Here is a 12183-nt window from a genome sequence, read left to right on the forward strand (position 1 = left end):
AAAGTGTTACCGTGTATTTTTTTTGTCAGGAAGCAAAGCATAATGTTGAGGTTAGCATGAGTTAGCAAGGTTTACAACCTGTAAGTGCCTGAACACAGGGGCCCCTCCAATGCGCTGAAGGTACCGTGTGGCGCTGGTGCTTCACACAGTGACTGAAGCTCATGGCATCTGGGTGACATGTTTCAGCAAGTCTGGGCAAGAGCGCAGGTCAGCACAAATAATCTGCTAGCACCGATCTGCTGCTAGCGCACCTGAAAACGCCACCCTTTCAGAAATCCCTTAATTACAGGCTAACAATCAGACAACAATCACACCTAGAGAACAACCGACCGCAGAGGGGCAGAGTGATCAGTACACGAGCTGCACGGAGATCGGTCCTGCTTTGCGATGAAAAGATGATGCACGGATGGTTTGCAGCTGCTACAAGTATTCTTTTGTCCTCTCTTTGGCTTTGAATATATGCTTGGTCCCTAGGGCATACACTTGGGTATGGATGGCAGGAACATGTCACTACTGATTCGATGGGCATACCTTGTGTGTTTAGGCGGGAGGGTCTGGGCTGATCTGGTCCCTACGCTCTTGTTTGGTGCACTGTGGTGAAGCTGTGAGTGGGCTCAGTTGTGACCAATAAAGCAATCCCTGTGAGTTGAAGATACACCTCCACGGAGGCCCAGGGATGTAGATGCTCGTCCTGAAAACAGCCTGGGCCTCCAGAGAGGAAGCCTTTGGTCTTGATGGTACAGCGATTGAACAGAGCTTATGCTTGACGTTTTGGCGCCGTTGCCGTTCCGTCTAAAACATTCCTGTGACATGACCGTCTATAGAGATGTGCAGATATGCTAGGGAATGTAAATAATGCAGTATGAAACCCTTATATTACCCTCAATGCTGTCTTAATGCACACCATGGCTTTTTAGTTGGAACTCCTAATAATAATTTATCAACTGATTTCGTATAATTATATTGTGATAATTCAATACTACATCTGCCTGCCTGCCTGAGATATTGTCTGCCAGGGTATAAAACCTGAGATAACCTGAGTTTGAAAATACTGAGAGGCATATCTGAGGGTTGAAAGAATAAAATTATGTGGCCAGGTAAATACCAGGAACAGGTGTGGCTCATCAGAAGCCAGATAGGATAGAAAACCCGCTGAACAGTAGTTCTTCAGGACCGGAGCTGGAGACCCCTGTCTCACACTGTAAGAGTAAATCACCTTCAAATTGCTTCATACTGGGTCTTCTTTACTGAGGCCGTAGCCTCTATCTCATTCTGGGGGTTTCCCAGATGTTCCCAGGCCAGATGTAGCCCCTCCAGTGTGTCATGGATCTGGCCTGGGGGGAGAGGGGGGCTCTGCCCAGCTCCCTTGGGAGTCGACCAGATGGTAGATCCAGCTCAGCTGGGTTTTTTTTTTATCTCCCCAGTTGTTCTGGAACTCCTCACCTTATCGCAGAGAGTGAGCTCTGCAACCCTGTGGAGAAACTCCATTACGGCGGCTTGTACTTGCGATCTTATTCTTTCAGTTATTTCCCACAGCTCTTGACCATAAGTGAGGAGAGTGACATAGACTGACCTGTAAACCACAAGCTGTGTGGTGTGAGCTGACGAAGTAGCTCTTTCTTTACCACCACCACAGACACACTTGTTGCCGCTGAACCAATCCACTTGTCACAGTCCAAGTGGAGCCCCCCCCCCCCCACCCCGCCATCAGTAGTCACCACCCAATTATCAAAATTTACTTTGTGTCAACCTAGCTGAAATGAAAATGGTGAGATTGGTTAATTAAAAAAAACTGTATGGGGCAGGGAATGATAAAGATGTTAAAAGCTGTCAAACTGGAGGAGGGACTTGGCACCAGCAGTTTGCTAAGTTGGCACCCCTTCAGATCATGTTGCCCAGGGGCAATTGCCCATCCTGCCCCTGCCAAGATCCACCCCTGATCTCACATTCCCTCTTACCATCACTCAGGACTGAGATCCCAAAGCTCTCTGATGGCAGACTCTCTCCCCTCACCCGAATGCAGTGATCGATTCTTTAGCCAGAGAGCACCATGACTGATTCTCCTCCCTCTGCATCAGACTGCTGCAGTTTGTGCTGGAGGCCTTGTTTGGATGAAGCTACAAGCAGATCATAATCCTCAAATAGCAGGGATGTCACCTTCAGCCCTCCATAAGTCACAGCTGCACCTTGATACCCCGTCAATGAAAATCAAAAACAGACAGGATGCACCCTTGCCGGAGGCTAATACCCAGTCTAAGCAACTTTGATTTTGTGCCAAGTATGTGCACACAGCTCTTGCTACATACTTAATAGCACTTGCTAGTGGTCCCACGGCTCCATATTTCTGCAGCACCTCCCACAAAATGTGCCGGGGCATGTAGTCATACATTTCTCCACAAAGCACATGCAGACCCTTTTGCTATATTCCCATGAACTCTCGCATGCAACGGGGAAGAGTAGGTGCACTGTTCCACTGCAATGCTACAATCTGTATTGTCACCCAAACATTGAATACTTTCAACATCTCTGAATAGGTTTTATCCACCCCAGCAGCCAATGCGGTCTCTGACCACCATAGCAAGTTCAGCTACAGTGATTCAGACTTTGACCCACCAATACTGGCCGCCAGCATGATCCTGCCCCAGCTGAACCCAGCCTGAGTGAGCCCCCCACCCCAGTCACAAGATGCCAAACATTTTGCAAAAACATGTGGGCTGGTGGATGGTGTCTCTCCAAGGCTCCTCCGAGCTGCCCCTGTGTTCTTCCCTGTACTGTGCTCCTCCCTGTTCCTGCTCCTCTCTGTACTGTACTCCTTCCTGTACTGTGCTCCTCCTTGTACTTTCTCCTCCCTGTACTTTGGTCCTCCTTGTACAATGCTCCTTCCTGTACTTACTCCTCCCTGTTCTTGCTCCTGCCTGTAAGGTGCTCCTCCCTGTACTGTTCTCCTCCTTGGCTGCCATTGCAGCTGCCTTTCCTGCCCGCCGGTACCTTGCAGTTCTATAACATGGTTGGAGGCCTTATTGACCCCCACAGCTCCTGCTCCTGCTATGGCCTCCCTTAGCAAACAGGCCACTGGAAAGAATCCAGACAAAATACAAGCCAACACCCACCCCCCATGAGGTACAAGGCACCAGAAAAAAATTAGAGCGCCCAGTCTTGGAATAGGGTTCAGAGACCCACTTGGCGGTCGGGCCACCCACATAACCCGTCCATGGCCAGCCCAAAATAGTCATGTGGAGCCATCTTGTGGGCTCAGCACCCGCAAGGTAAAAGGCGGAGATCAGATGCAGTGCTGTTTGGGTGGCAAGCAAGAGCAGAAAAAATCTAAATGCAAACTAGGGATTCCCAGGCCCCACTCTGTGTACTGGTACCAGTGTGTAGCCAGTATTTCAGGGGGCCGCGGAATGCGGGGGTTCTGCAGTGTGTTTAGTTCATGTCCGAAAGTAAACTATGCATTTTCATTTTTTTCATTACCTCTCATGTTCAAGCATTCTGTTCACATCTGAAAAAAAAATGGAAATGGTTAATCTTATAAAATTGCTGATTGATCTGCTGGCTCTGCTGGTGGGAACGCCTAAAGGTGGGAATCCCTAAAGTAAGTCTCTGGGGTTAATGAGTCAGTACACAGTCCATTTTTAGTAAATAGCAGTATATTGTTATTGGGCAGTGACGGTACTACAGGGGGTAAAGTCAGCCTCAGTTGCAGTCAACCCCTTAAAGCAGCGCTGGCCAATCTTGTCCACAAAGGGCCGGTGTGTATGCAGGTTTCTGGGGTAACCTTTAGGCCAGCTGTTCAAACCCAGGTGTGAGGACTCCTCAGCCAATCAGTCCTCTAATTAGTAATATAATTAGGGAGCTGCAGCAAAATCCCGCATACACCCCGGCCCTTTGTGGATAAGATTGGCCACCCCTGCCTTAAAGCGACATAGGCGGCCATCTTCTTAGGGGTGCCGGATTAGCAGGTGAGATTCATTGTCAAGCTTGCCTACGGTGCCACTTGGGCTTTTTCCTGCACTTCTGCAGTGGTCGACTACACTGTGTGTTATATGGTCATGTAAGTGTTGCTAACAAACAGTGACACTGAGTCAAAAAGGAAGGAAAGGAGTTTGCTGTTGGCATCACGCTACTTTTTCTCTGATGCAGCGTGTCAGCCATCACTGACACCATCCTCCCAGTAATGACGTCTTCCCACCGACCATGTCCTCCCAGTGACGCCGTCCTCCCAGTAACGATGTCTTCCCACCGACCATGTCCTTCCACCAACGCCTTCCTCCCACCGATGCAATCCTCTAACCTCCTCTCAGCTCACTGTTGCCAGGGTGCACGGAGTGGCGAAACAGGCACGTTGGTTGCCCCCTGCCCTGGACACCCCCTGTGGAGCATCCCATGGGCTTCCTGCCTGTTGCCTGGTGAAGGTGCTCTCACCCCAGCGTGAGGTACGCTTCCTCCATGCATCAGCGCGTCCGTACGATCTGAGCTGGGATCCAGAAGTGGTCCGGCTGGTGTGTTCTGCTCATCCTGGAGCTCAGATCTTGGGCCCCTGCTACTCTGAACCTATGCTCCCCCCCCCACCCACCCAAGTAATAATCCTCTATCCGTGTACTGCTTAGCCCCCGCAGGGATGTGCTAATGGTATACTGAAAATGGGGAGGGGGGGACTGCTCTGCCACTCTGAGTCAACTATGCGGCTGAATCAGTGTGGGTCCTCATTAAAATGTTCAGTGAAACAGAAAACTGCAGAAGATGATTGATGATTGCAGATATTACTTAAGGTAAAATGACAATTAAACACTCGACAACAGTGTGGCAATCGAGCCATCCTGACAATACGTAATTAATTAAGCCTTCAAGTTCTTATCTCTGGTGGGGGGGTGTTTTATTCTTCTGTTATATTCTGCTTCAATAAATATCCATCTGTTTAGCTGGCTGAAATGTGAATGACAGCATGCGGTGAACGCCTGCTCACTTATGATTCATTCATCCACCAGATTTTAGTTACTACTTATCTAGGTAGGGCTGCAGTGGGCTGGGTCTGCACAGAACCACCTGGGGAGTCTGAAGGGCATGGAACCTCTCATGGGGTCAAGGACTCAGAAGTCATTTATACAAATGAAATTACAATGAAATACTTGCTTGTGCACCTCCCTGCAGCCTTAAACAACACATAACAATAAAGAACGATAAGCAGCAAATAACAGGGTAGTGAGGACATGAACATACATATAATATACATACAATATATTCAGTATACATACAATATACATGTAATATACAGTATACATGCAATATATTCAGTATTCATACAGTATACATGTAATATTCTGTATACATTTGACGTACAGTATGCATACAATATACATGCGATATACAGTATACATGTAATATACTATATACATTCGACGTATAGTATGCATACAATATACATGCGATATACAGTATACATACAATATATTCAGTATACATACAATATACAGTATATGTATACTATACATGTAATATACTGTATATGTATACTATACATGTAATACACTGTATACATTCGATGTACAGTATGCATACAATATACATGCAATATACAGTATACATGTAATATACTATATACATTCGACGTATAGTATGCATACAATATACCTGCGATATACAGTATACATACAATATATTCAGTATACATACAATATACAGTATATGTATACTATACATGTAATATACTGTATATGTATACTATACATGTAATACACTGTATACATTCGATGTACAGTATGCATACAATATACATGCAATATACAGTATACATACAATATATTCAGTATACATACAATATACAGTATATGTATACTATACATGTAATATACTGTATACATTCGATGTACAGTATGCATACAATATACATGCAATATACAGTATACATACAATATATTCAGTATACATACAATATACAGTATATGTATACTATACATGTAATATACTGTATACATTCGATGTACAGTATGCATACAATATACATGCGATATACAGTATACATACAATATATTCAGTATACATACAATATACAGTATATGTATACTATACATGTAATATACTGTATACATTCGATGTACAGTATGCATACAATATACATGCAATATACAGTATACATACAATATATTCAGTATACATACAATATACAGTATATGTATACTATACATGTAATATACTGTATACATTCGATGTACAGTATGCATACAATATACATGCGATATACAGTATACATACAATATATTCAGTATACATACAATATACAGTATATGTATACTATACATGTAATATACTGTATACATTCGATGTACAGTATGCATACAATATACATGCAATATACAGTATACATTCGACATACAGTATGCATACAATACATATCAATATAGAATAACATACTGAAGAAGTAGGACAGCAAAGTGCTGAGGTTTAAAGTGCGAGTGGTTAATAAACAACAGTGGTGACTGACATTTTACTGTGAGTTATCAGTGCATATTTAACATTCTTATTACTATGGAGAAGAAGCTGTTCCTGAGTCTCGTAGTCTGGGTCCTGACAGACCTGTAGTGCCTTGTGAGGGGAGGAGGGAGAAAAGCGGCAGGGGTCAGTCACTGTGCCCTGAGCTTTTCTGAGACTGACCGAGAGCCAGATTAAAACCACAATGCTTTAAGGTGTAAGGGGCTAACAGGATGTAGGCAGCCGCTGACCCAGGCCACCGCTCACTCAGTTTGCATTTACATTTACATTTTACACATTTAGCAGACGCTTTTGCTGAACGTGACATACAAGTGAGGCAAAGAGCACATTCCAATCTACGTGCTGCCAAGAAGAAAACTAGATATGACTGCAGCTAAACTGAGCTTCCAATGAACCCCCAGGTACAAGTGTAAGCAGTATTGGAGCAGGAGCTACAGAACAACTTCTGTACAAGAACACAATAAGACAATTCAATGATCAGAAGTGCGACATGAAAACATTCAGGCAACATAAAGAGGCATCGGGGTAGCAGAGGAGTTCATGGAACAGATGGGTCTTGAGGTGTTTCTTGAAGGTGGAGAGGGAGTCGGATGACCGGATGTGGTTCGGTTGCTCGTTCCCCCATGAGGGAACCACACAAGAGAACCATCTGGGGTGATGCGTCTCATTTGGTAGGAACTCCAAATGGCTTTGGTTTGCATGTAAGAAGACAAATTTTACAAGTTCATCTGAATTGGGGCTGTTTTAGAAGAACTGAGTAGCACATGTCAGGCAGATCCACATCTGAACAACCTTCAGCGGTATGACACCACATTTTAAGGAACAGGCTGTTTGAAGAGCCTGAATGCTGTGCAGGTGGAAAGCATGAAGATTCTGGCGGCCTGTGCTGCTGTTCGAAAATCCAGGAGCCCTTCCCAGAGTGTGAGGAACACGAGGGCTGAGTTGCTTAGCGACACGCCTGTTGATGTCCAAACAATGCTGCTGTCACTTGGCCAGCTGCCCGTCTGGGTTCCATCTAACTTGCAACAATGTCACTACTGTCCCAGGCTGAGATGTACCATGCAACTCAGTGTTGCTATGGAAACGCCAATTGGTCTCACAAGCAGCCTGAGGTGCAACAGCATTAATAATAGTAATAATAACACCAATCTTTAAATAGGCCCAGTCAGTGATTAGTTAATTCATTCAAAGTACCTGAATGTATCAGACATCTGTGTTGCACAGACAGAGACAGAGCTGTGTTTACATTAACATTTCAGATGGTCTCTAGACGGTCTCAGTGTTTACAGTAATGTACAAGATGGTTACAAACAGACCTACAGTGCTGTATTCTCCAGTAGGGGGAGAGATTGAAGAGATGTTCCATTTGGGGTATATAAATATTCCTAATGGCTTTGTAATGAAGATTTTGGGCGAATTTTTCAGGCTGGCCAACAATGTAGCTCAAATTGCACACCTTGTCTTTATTCTGCCAAAATCTTTTAAAAAATTCTAACTGCTCTGTTATATTTGCTTCAGTTCATTAACCCAGGGACATAGCAACCAGCCGGAACATACACTGCAAGTACTTAAATTATAGATTCATTTGCCACCCCCAATAAATAGACCATTGTATTTAAATGATGAAATTGTGCCCCCCCATTATGACACATTCTCCAACGCAGTTGCATTAAGCACAAAAGATTTTTCATTAAATAAATGTGTTAGTGGTCAACGTGAAATCTGTAAAATAATTATCATTGTTTCCCATATTTACTGTTGACAATGGACAGTTGATGCAAGCTGATAATTTCAATATGATATATTAATATGGGGAATAGGTAATAAAGAGAGAAACTGAAAGTGATGGACAGTAGTGTAGTTAATGGACCAGACTTCTGAAGAAACTGAAGGCCCCCGTCTCTTCTTTCCGGGACCGGCGGGATGCCCCCTAGCGGCAGCGGCGAACTCTGATTTCTATCCACCCCCCCCCCCCCCCCCCCCTCCGCCCGGATTCCGGGCTTGACTTCCCCAGCTGACGTCAGCTGGCAGCCTCGGCTCTGCTCGCCGCTCCGGACACAGCGCCGTGAAAATGCTGCTCTCCGTGCCGCCGAGGACAACGATCAACCCTTACCATGGATACAACAGCAGAAACGGCAAAAAGGTAAGACAGCTGAGTGGTTTTCATTCTTTTTTGGGGGTGTGCAACCTCCTCCCCCCCGTGTGTGTGGCGGCGGTGGCGGCGGCAGCCCGTTCCGTGCATGACTGTAAGCTGCAGTGTCCTTGAAAGAGGAGCCCTGGAAAAGCTACTGGTTTACCGTAGTGCACCGTTCTTACGCACTACGGAGGTCCGATCGCAGAAACGTCTGCGCCTTTTCCACCTGGACTTACTTTCAGACTCCAGTGTCCGGCGCGGCTTTTCCCCTGCCGTGTGTTTGACTGCCCCCTTAGCAAACACACAGCACGGCACTTTCGCCTGGTGTAGGGCTCTGCTGGCGGACGGTAAGGGGACTGGAAAGAAAGTGGAGCTGGAAATCGCTTCTTCCCACGTACCATTAGTATTTCGCAGGAATAACTTCCGTGAACTTTGTATCTCGCACAGAATATATATATATATATATATATATATATATATATATATATATATATATATATAAATAATAATATGTCCCACCCCTTGAGAATGTAAGACTCCCGAGATGAATCGTCTTCTTCATAAAGTGATGAACTGTAACCGACCGCACTGTACTGTAAACAAGGCTGTACCTGAGGACTTTGTTGCGGTATTTTTACTTTTGCAAAATAAAAGTTAATGTAAATAGCCTATATACATGTCTGTTACATGGGCTTAGTTTAAGGTAAGTGCGAGTGAATAAAAATGTTTTACTACATTTGCGTAACACTAGGAATCATTTGCCCTGCATCATTATTATATCCCTTGACATCAACTGTGTATTATCATCGTTTCTTTGGAAAGAAAATTATACCACGTTATGTTGAAATTTAAGTCGATTCCTATTTTGATTCGGTTACAAAGGTATTGTTTTTTTTCTAAAAATGTACAGAAAATTAAAGATTAAAAATAGGCCTAAATACGAATTAGTGAAATTAAATGTACAGTACACCTACTGTAACCGTTTTTATTTGATGAACAGTCTGTTCAAATTTAAACATATTAATTATTATATGTACTTTTAACTACCCTTTAAAAGTTAAGAAAATGGGCATGTAAGCTTAGCGGAGTGCCAGAAATCCCGGCGAGCAGAAGTGACATGGTGACACGTACAGACTGAAATACTGACTGGAGGCTCATTTTTGGACTGGAGTGTTTTAACGTTTCCATCATTTGCGCTTTCCGTCTTTTAATAACAGCCATCTCCGTGCAAAATAAGGCTTTACTTGGCCGTCGTAAAACTCGCTGAGAATTGCAGTTGTTATTTCGGATCGACTAAAGAAATCTAAGCAAGTTTTTATAAGCTGTTTACTGGATTAATTGCAGCTTTTAAAAATTGGACTATGTTAAAATGTACCTACTGACCCAGGAGGCTGAGTGGGATATTCTGATCGATGTAGTCCATGCTCTGTTCAAAAAGCCTTGATGAATGGAATTGCTCATCCTGTCCCAGTGTTTATTTGGAAGAACTAGAGAATATTAAGAAACAGATTGGCAGCTTCACATTTTCATTTTAGCGCGATCTTCAGCGAGATTTGGGTATAGCGTTGATAGGGACCTCGGCTACGCGCCTGGCGGCTTTGAGGGGTGTGACCACCCTCCGCCGTATCACTGACAAAGGAAGGCACCGGTGCGGACTGGGACACCCCCAAGATAATTCCAAAACAAGCTTCTCGTGATGCATTCCTTCCTGAAGTTGGGAGAGAATGTTTCATCCGGTGTCACTACTTTGAAAGCAAAAATTAAAATATAGGCTACTTGATAGTAGAGAAAATTGGAAGCCGGGGTTGGTGCCGACCAAATAATTGGCTTCAAATTTCAAGATTAGTTATTCGATTAATTTAAGTATAGGCCTATGTTAGTATAGCCTGCTTGAAGTATTAGGCCTGTATATTGACATTTGTTTTCACGTTATTTGACAAAGGGTATAGGAATTGGATGGATGGATGAAACACCTGTATTGTCATGGTAATTGAATTTAATAATACTATGCAAGTAGCTTGTGCCTTAATGATATCTTATTGTTTTTATGTTTTAGTTTATATTAGACTATCAAATAGACGATTTCGAAATTCTGTTCGATCCCACGGGCTGCGTCTTTCTGTTTTGTGGGTCGTGTTTTTAAACAATGACAACCAATCAGCTGCCTGTTTCACGTAGGCCTATTCATTTTTTATCTTTTAATTTATTTCTTTCGTTATTTATTTTGCCTTTGCAGCCATGGCTCATCATGCATCCCTGAAAATATTATGTAAGGACGATCAAATCGGTCGAACAGCTTACGAACACATCATTATAGTATCCAGCACATCAAAATAAATAAATAAATAAAAATTTAAAACCTGTCAGGAATACTCAGTGCTGTTTATTTATTCTTTTGCTCTTGGCTGAGTCCATCGTTATGATTCATTCCCTCCACAAACAGGTAGATGCATACTCTAATCTTTAAACAGGTTCTTGAATCGTCCTTGACGCAGTGAAACAGCACGCTGTTAGTTTTAATGCTTGCGGGACACTGACCCGCTCATAATGTACCAAAGTGTTAAATTATAATTGAAGATATATTGCTGAAATGGAAGGCAGGCTATTTCCCCGTGGCGCTAATGCTCACAGCATGAACCAACGACGCTAAAACGCAAGCGATAAATAATCATCATGTACAGTTTCTGCTGCCTGTAACTGAGCTGCCTAAGCACACATACATAAGCGTGCTGACTAACACCGCTGGGATGCTTATGGAAACGCAGGTCACTGGGTGCGTACTTAAGTGCATTAGCCAACAATGCCACGGTGCTCATGTGTACACTTAAGTGTGCTCAAGTGGGCCAATTTGCAACAATGCGGTACTCAATATTTAATTGAGTCCTGCATTTATCCTGTGTTTCTTATTTTTTGCCTTTCTATATGCTTTTTGGGTATATTCTTATGAAGCAAGCCTTGTTATTAATTTAAGTATATGTATGATGTGTACAGTAAGTGCATAAGTGGGAAAATTTTACAATTGGAGTGCAGTGAAAACATACAAGTTGTTCTGTTTCTTTTAAGACCCCCCGGCTGAATAAAACTTGTGACAGGCAAGCTGAAACATTCTGTTAATGCTTTGTTCTTCACGTTCTTACCGCCGGTGATGTTTCCAATATAGTGCAATGTTCTCAGTTTATCTACGGGCGGACACATAGCTGGTATCTTTCGTGAGTTTGTTTTTTCTTCCTTTTTGTAGGCTATGCATTGCTTAAATCTATAATAAATACTTTTAAAATGCAAGTCTGTTGTAAGGCTTCATTATGCAGTGATCTTTCATGGTAATCTCTCTTCCTATTTAAACTGGCATGATCTTAACAAAACAGGGTATTTTGTTTCCGAAGTCCTTTCCTCTGCGCCTGTGAAGCTTCAATGGTTTTCATCTTCGTTTAACGTTTTAGCAGTCAGATAATTATAACGAGCAATAAGGCTGGAACTTAACCTCGGTATCATCGCGGTTTTGCTCGAGTCACAGTTCTGGGACGCGAACCAGAATTCCTTACTGCTGGAGTGTCAGGCAT

General features: G+C 43.4%; 1 protein-coding gene across 2 annotated transcripts in view; it reads left to right on the plus strand.

Annotated features, from left to right (window-relative positions):
• The first annotated feature begins 8490 nt into the window (after positions 1-8490).
• LOC111854252 (RNA-binding motif, single-stranded-interacting protein 2) overlaps positions 8491-12183 on the plus strand; it is a 33977-nt gene continuing 30284 nt past the window's right edge. For both annotated transcript variants that reach the window (XM_023832030.2, XM_023832040.2), the window contains exon 1: positions 8491-8632. In XM_023832030.2, the coding sequence (XP_023687798.1) occupies positions 8561-8632 (72 nt within the window). In that variant the 5' untranslated portion in view covers positions 8491-8560. The remainder of the gene's footprint in view (positions 8633-12183) is intronic.

The sequence above is a fragment of the Paramormyrops kingsleyae genome, chromosome 8 (genome assembly GCF_048594095.1).
Source record: "Paramormyrops kingsleyae isolate MSU_618 chromosome 8, PKINGS_0.4, whole genome shotgun sequence".
Lineage (NCBI taxonomy): Eukaryota > Metazoa > Chordata > Actinopteri > Osteoglossiformes > Mormyridae > Paramormyrops > Paramormyrops kingsleyae.